General features: G+C 60.5%; 1 protein-coding gene across 2 annotated transcripts; it reads left to right on the forward strand.

Moving 5' to 3' along the window:
- The first annotated feature begins 2,941 nt into the window (after positions 1–2,941).
- Positions 2,942–6,001, forward strand: NKX2-2 (NK2 homeobox 2). Of its 2 annotated transcripts, none has more exons than XM_004270424.3 (2): positions 2,942–3,647; positions 4,549–6,001. In XM_004270424.3, the coding sequence occupies exons 1-2, from the start codon at positions 3,389–3,391 to the stop codon at positions 5,109–5,111; spliced, it is 822 nt and encodes a 273-aa protein (XP_004270472.1). In that variant the 5' UTR covers positions 2,942–3,388; the 3' UTR covers positions 5,112–6,001. The 2 variants fall into 2 exon arrangements, with proteins under 2 accessions (XP_004270472.1, XP_049555086.1); XM_049699129.1 differs by lacking the exon at positions 2,942–3,647 and having other exon boundaries at positions 3,921–4,860; positions 5,003–6,001.
- The last annotated feature ends 869 nt before the right edge of the window (positions 6,002–6,870 follow it).

Consider the following 6,870-nt stretch of genomic DNA (forward strand, 5'->3'; position numbering starts at 1 on the left):
GATTCCCCTGTAGGAAAACAGTTGTCTCCCAGGTGCTCTGCCCGAAGTGCAGGCTCTCAGGGGCCGGGGAGGGGACATGACCCACTGCGGCAGTGCTGATGAGATCCTGGGAGAAAGGCCACTATGGGGGAAGGGAGAAGTTGGGAGCGAAGTGGAACTAGGTGGTTCCCAGACGAGGAACTGCGCAGGCTCCGTGGAGGGGTCTGGGGGCACCCCTCCCAAAGATGGATACGCAAAGGAGTCACTTCTTGCCAAAGGGGACATTTCTCACCCAACCCAAGAATTGGCGTGGCCCAACCAGACTCCTTTCTGGCCCTTCCTAGAGCCTACCCTGGTCCCCAAGAGACACCCCTCGCTTGGGACAGAGGAATAAGAGGAGTGACCAGGATGATTTTTTCTGCAAAGCTTGGGTTGAGGAACTTTTCCTCGCCAGTTATTTATTTAGCAGCTGAGTAACAATGGCTGGGGTAGGCCCGACAGCCCCTGTTTCCAAACTCTGGGCCTCTGTGATGCCTGGAAACCCAACTTCCCTCCTCCGCCTGGACGGGGCAGAGAGCTCCCGAGTGAGAGGGGGGAGGGAGAGGCAAGGAGGATGGAGGCTGGGAAAGGCAGACTGGAAAGAGAAAGAGGGGAAAAAAGCACGATAGGTAATGGGTTCAAGGAACACGATTCAAACCAGTTTCTAATTCTTGCAGGGGGGGGAAGGGGGGAAGGAAGGGGGGAAGGAAAGGGGCAAGGAAAGGGGGAAGGAAAGGGGAAAGGGCGGAAGGAGGGGGAGAAAGGAGAAAAGGAAAAGTAGGAGAAAGAGAGGAATGGGGAGCGTCGACATGAAGGGGTTTCCTTAATATTGTGGACGGATTCAGAAATGAATGAAGAGATAGTCCATTGAAAAGGGTTGAATGCCATGACAACTAGGAACAACCTTAGATTTATTCCAAACAGTTAGGACACATTGAAAGAGAGCGTCAATCATGTATTATTTCTCCACTGAAATAAATGCAAAAACCGAGCCGGGACAAAGGCTTCCAACGGGAGCGGGACATTTGTCTACATTTCGCTCATTGTCCGCAGCTTAGCAATCGGTTTGTATTTGTGTTTGCCCGGGTCCGACCACCCAGGACGCGCCGACGAGGGGCTCCCTCTAACCTGGGCCATTGTCACCCGCGTCACATACTGGGGGCGAGGCAGCGAGGGCTGCAGAAAGCCGCCGAGCGGCTCGGGGAGAGGCGCCCTCGCCGGGCGCTGGTAACTCGGGGGCGGCCGGGGCGCGGCGGCCGCAGCTGCGAGCGGGGAGTACGGGCGCCGGCGCTGCGCTCGCCGGCGTGGAGGCTGCCCCGGCGGAGGGCTTGGGGGTGGGCAGACCCCGACCCCCGCCGCGGCCTTCTCCGTCCCTCCCCGCCCCCAGGCCAAACACCGTCCAGACGCTCCTCTGGGGCGGATGAGCATCAGGTAGCAAACCTCCCTCGCGCAAAAAAAAAAAAAACTGGAAGGAGGGGCGGGAAGTGCGGCCTGGATTTTTCCTCGCCGGCGCCGAGGAGGTGGTGCTGTCCCGGGCAAGTGCAGTTCCCAGGCCGGCCCGGGGCTGGGACCCGCACACAAACCTCACGCAAGCTGGGAGCCTGGAGCGTGTCCTCTGAACTCGCCCCTGGTGCGTCCGAAAGGACTCCCTGGGGAGAAGAAAACTCCGGAGAGAACTCAGCAGCACCTCCCGCCCTGCGACCCCCTTCCCCGCGGTTTTCGGGGTACTCACCCCGGCTGGAGACAGCGCACCCGCCCCTCCCCCCGCCCCTCTACCCTTGCCCCCCCCCACCCCGCTCTGCCACCGCTGGAGGCTGGAAAGGGAGGCATAATAGGGGGCAGGAAGGGCGCGGGGCCGCCTGCCCTTCCCTCCACCCTGAGATCGCGGCCCGCGGGGCCGGAGGCGGTGGGGCCGGGCTGATCGCGGCCCGAGGGAGACTTCCCCACCCCCACCGCCCCACCCCGGGCGCCCGCAAAGCAGAAAGTGAACTGCGCGGTCCTGCTCAGCAGCACAGAGCTGGGGGGAGGGGGAGAGGGGAGGGAGGCGGGGAGAAGGAAATAAATGTCTTTAGCAAATAAAGGGTGTCGGGGCGGGGGAGGTGGTGCCGCTTGGTGGTGGCTCCGGCCGGCCCCGAGCTGATTCCTCTCCTGGGTTTCGGGCTCTTTCGGCGTTTAACTAGAATCAATTACTTGCCTTGTCATTTCTAGTACTCATCCTTAAGCCTCAACCAAAATATTGACCTAGGAGGCTTACAGAAGTTGGGCTCTTGCCATTTGAACCGGATCTTGTTTAGGGAACGGCCAGCGATGGGAAGGAGAGATTTCCGCGGCTCAGCCTGCGCCCCCTCCCCCTTTTCCAAAGGCGCCACAAATCGCCAATTTTCCGGCTTGCTGGGGGCAGGCGCGCGTGGGCGGGGAGGTAGGAACCGGTGAATGTTAAGGAGGATTCTGTTTTTCTCTCCTCCTCCGGGTTTCTGTTTTGTTTTCTTTCCTCCTCCCCCGCTTTTTTAAAAAAGATGCAATTTGTTAAAACTGCCCTTTCAAGTGTGTGGACTCGCGAGCGACGCGGTGGTCCTTTGTATGTAAATACTGGGTAAGAAAGGCTCGCCCCGTCTTTGCAATTAATTGACACGTTACACCTCTCATCTTGCTCTAGAGGGCCGTTGGCTGGGAGCGCGGAGCTCCCCAAAACCCACAATTTCACATCTGCAAATACAGTCTTCATCCACTTGACTTCCAAGACCCGCCCACACGTGTCCAACCTTTGCGTTTTAATGTCTCCCTCCCCCTTTTTTCCACCCTTCTCTCGCTCTCCCTCCCTCCCTCCCTCCCTCCCTCTTTCCTCCCCCCTTTCCTCCCCCCTTTCCCTCCCCCTCCCTCTATCTTTCCCTCCCTCTCTTTCTCCCCCTCTTCCCCCCCTCTCCCCAGGTTCGTGAGTGGAGCCCAGCCTTATATGGACTGATCGCTCGGGCAATGGCCCATTTTTTCCTCGCCACCAGCCGCCACCGCGCGCTGAGCGGCCGCCGGAGCCGGAGCTGACGCCGCCTTGGCACCCCTCCTGGAGTTACAAACTCGGGCCCGGCCCGCAGCGCTGGCGCGCAGGCCGCCCGGCTCCCCGCGTCCATTTCCGCGTGCTTGCAGAGAAGACACAGGCAACGCCTTGGGCTTTTTCTTTCTTTCTTTCTTTTTCTCCCCTTTCCCAGAGTTTCTTTCTTTTTCTTAAACATAATAATCTCAATAATTAAAGCCCATCCCCCCCTCCCCTCCCCCAACCCCTCTCCCCATACCCCCTCCCCCGCCCCTACTGAGAGCGCAAGGAATTGACCAAGTGAAGCTACAACTTTGCGGCATAAATTGTGGGGTCCCGGCCATGTCGCTGACCAACACAAAGACGGGGTTTTCGGTCAAGGACATCTTGGACCTACCGGACACCAACGATGAGGAGGGCTCGGTGGCCGAAGGGCCAGAGGAGGAGAGCGAGGGGCCGGAGCCCGCCAAGAGGGCCGGGCCGCTGGGGCAGGGCGCCCTGGACACGGTGCAGAGCCTGCCCCTAAAGAACCCCTTCTACGACAGCAGCGACAACCCGTACACGCGCTGGCTGGCCAGCACCGAGGGCCTCCAGTACTCCCGTAAGTAGCGAAACTTGGCCGCCGCGGCTGTGACCGCCTCTGCTACTGTGGCCGCAGCCTGGGCCGCACGCCGCGGGGAGAAAAGGGATGGAGCCTTGTAAGCCGGATCCCTCACCCTGCGCCCCCAGAAAGATGCCTAACGTTTGTTTGGGATGCCCTACCTCTTCCCTCTTCGTCAGAGCCCCCCCCTAGTCCGGGAAGGAGACTTGGTCTCAGATATTTCTTCCAAAGAGAGAAATTAGGAGGAAGAAGGGGAGGGGAATACCTCCCAAGGGCTGGTTACAGACGCCAACCAGAACTGACGGCTCCGGCCGGAGCCCCCCTCCCCCATTCCGACAGCCGGGAAGGACTGGCCTGGAGCAGTGGAGCGAGCCAGCCTGCCTCGGGATACGGGGAGAGGGTGGCCCGGGTATAAATAGCTCACCCTGCCCCCTGCACTTCATAGAGGACGCTTTGTGCGGTGCGGAGGGTGTCCAGAAAGTCGGAAAGCAGAAACGAAAGCCCCCAAAACCTGCCTTAAATGGCCGAGCCGATCAATGCCGGGATTGTGGGTTTTTTCTTTTAAAAATCTGCCCACGTCTCTCCGGAGAGGAAACTGCTTAAGGGGGCCGGAGCCCTTAACCCGCGATGATCTTCTCCGCGCGCCACTCCACCCCCCCCAAAAAATACGCACCCACACTGGTCAAGCCCCTAGAAACTGGAGCACCGAGCCCCTACTCCTGCCGCTTCTTTTCTTTCCCCGGGGCGGACACCGACGATTTTGTCAGGCGTGGAGCAGGGCGGGGGTCAGGGCGAAGGCAGCGGGGCCTGGCTGCGGGGCGCACGGAGGATCCAGGGCGCGCGGGGTCGGGCCCGGCCGCGCGCGGCCTCCAGGCTCCTGATGGGCTTCTCTTTCCCCCAGTGCATGGGCTGGCAGCCGGCGCGGCGCCCCAGGACTCGAGTTCCAAGTCTCCGGAGCCCTCGGCCGACGAGTCACCGGACAATGACAAGGAGACCCCCGGCGGCGGAGGGGACGCCGGCAAGAAGCGGAAGCGGCGGGTGCTCTTCTCCAAGGCGCAGACCTACGAGCTGGAGCGGCGCTTCCGGCAGCAGCGGTACCTGTCGGCGCCAGAGCGCGAACACCTGGCCAGCCTCATCCGCCTCACGCCCACGCAGGTCAAGATCTGGTTCCAGAACCACCGCTACAAGATGAAGCGCGCCCGGGCAGAGAAAGGTATGGAGGTGACGCCCCTGCCCTCGCCGCGCCGGGTGGCCGTGCCCGTTTTGGTCAGGGACGGCAAACCGTGCCACGCGCTCAAAGCCCAGGACCTGGCAGCTGCCACCTTCCAGGCGGGCATCCCCTTTTCGGCCTACAGCGCGCAGTCTCTGCAACACATGCAGTACAACGCCCAGTACAGCTCGGCCGGCACCCCCCAGTACCCGACAGCACACCCCCTGGTCCAGGCCCAGCAGTGGACTTGGTGAGCGTCGCCCCTCCGAGACTCTCGGCCCCAGGCCCAGGCCCCACCCCAGCGGCGGAGGCGAGGAGGACTCGGCCCTTACAGTGGTTATTATATTATTATAATTATTATTCTGGAGTCGAGTTGACTCTTGGCTCCGTTGGGGAGGCGCCAGGAGGTTGCTGCACCTCCTTGGAGAGGGAGATTCCACCCCCCAGCTCCGCCCCATCCCTCTCTCCGTTTGAACCTTTGGAGACGGCTGAACCGTAAGCCGAGTTTACAGAATGTTTGCGCAGCTTCGCTTCTCTGCCTCTCCCCGGGGACCGAATGGTCCCAGCGTTAACGTCCTCACCTGAGAAGGAGTAAAAGACCCCCCCCCGCCCCGCTTTTGTGAATTTTGTAAAATATGTTTGTGTGAGTAGCGATATTGTCAGCCGTCTTCTTCTGAAGCAAGTGGAGAACACTTTAAAAATATAGAGGATTTTTTCTCCATTTTTTTTAAAGTAAGAAAATGCTAAATATTTATGGCCATGTAAACGTTCTGACAACTGGTGGCAGATTTCGCTTTTCGTTGTAAATATCGGTGGTGATTGTTGCCAAAATGACCTTCAGGAAGGGCCTGTACCCCTCAGGGCCCAACTCCTTTCTTCGTGGTTTGTTTTGGTTTGCTTATATTTGGTTACCCCTGCTTTCTTCTCTTCTTTTTTTATTTTGTTCAGTGCAAACATTTCTCAAATATGAAAAAGGAAAAATGTGTAGGCGAGCGAGAAGCCCCCTGCCCCATCCTCCGGGTCCTGAGCCCCGGAACTTGGAGCTCAGCGGTTCCGTGCGGTTCCCCAAGAGCGCCGGGCGCTGAAAGCTTTCAATTTTTTTAAATAAGAATTTTAATAAAAATCCTGTGTTTTAAAAAACCAAGCCCGGCCCTCCCGTTTGTCTTACTTTGTCGCCCTGCGCCGGGCAAGGAGGTCTCGGGCAAGGAGCCGGGCCAGGCCGCTGGCCGCGCTCTCCCCCGCGCATCCCTTGGGAGCCGGAGCACCCGAGGCGCTGGGGAGGCTTCGGAACAGGCCTCTCCCGGGCGGGCGGGCCAGGCCCCGCGCCTCGGACCCCGGGCGCGCGCGGGAGCGCTGGCCTGGGGCCTGCGAGCGGCTGACCCGCCGCCCGGGGTCGCTCGGCCTCTCCCAGCCTGTCGCTCGGCCTCACGCGCGGTCTGCATTCGGGCGGCAGCGCCCTGGCGCAGGAGGAAGAGTGACTTTGGAAAACGCAAAGGCGAGAAGAGCAAGCCCCCCTCGCTCGCCCAAATCTACGAGTGGCTCCTTCAGCCTAAGGAGCTGTTGAAGCCACTACACTCGATGACTTTCATTTTGTTGCATTTGATTTACCTCGTGCTAAGGAGGGGAGGGGATGCTGAGGTTGAGACTGGTCGGCTTCTCTCCCCACCCCCTTGCAAATCCGCGGCCGGGAGGCGGCCTAGACCTGGGCGCGGGGGCCGGGGGCGCGTTTCGGGGCGCTCCAAGCTTTGGCTACAAGGAGGGACGCGGGGACCCGGGCGCGGAAGACTACGGGGTGGGTGGAGGTGCTGCGGCCTCCCTGGGCTCCTCAGCCGGGGAGAGCCAGGAAGCGGGAGTCAGAGGCGATCCCTGATAACCAGCCTTCCTTCCATCCCCACTCTTTCCGAGTTTCCCGCCTCTGTCCCTGGACTGGATGCTGCGCCTCGTCCCCTCCTAGCATCTGGCTGTGCGCGGTCCCCCAGGCCAGCTCTCTGGCGTGAAGCTGGGCGAATTGCT

This window comes from Orcinus orca, chromosome 16 (assembly GCF_937001465.1).
Source record: "Orcinus orca chromosome 16, mOrcOrc1.1, whole genome shotgun sequence".
Taxonomy (NCBI): Eukaryota; Metazoa; Chordata; class Mammalia; order Artiodactyla; family Delphinidae; genus Orcinus; species Orcinus orca.

What these genes read in the sequence shown, in the direction of transcription:
- NKX2-2 (XM_004270424.3), top strand. Translation starts at nt 3,389, where the DNA reads ATGTCGCTGACCAACACAAAGACGGGGTTTTCGGTCAAGGACATCTTG. An exon ending in CGAGGGCCTCCAGTACTCCC is followed by an intron (nt 3,648 to 4,548) that starts GTAAGTAGCGAA and finishes TCTTTCCCCCAG; the next exon opens with TGCATGGGCTGGCAGCCGGC.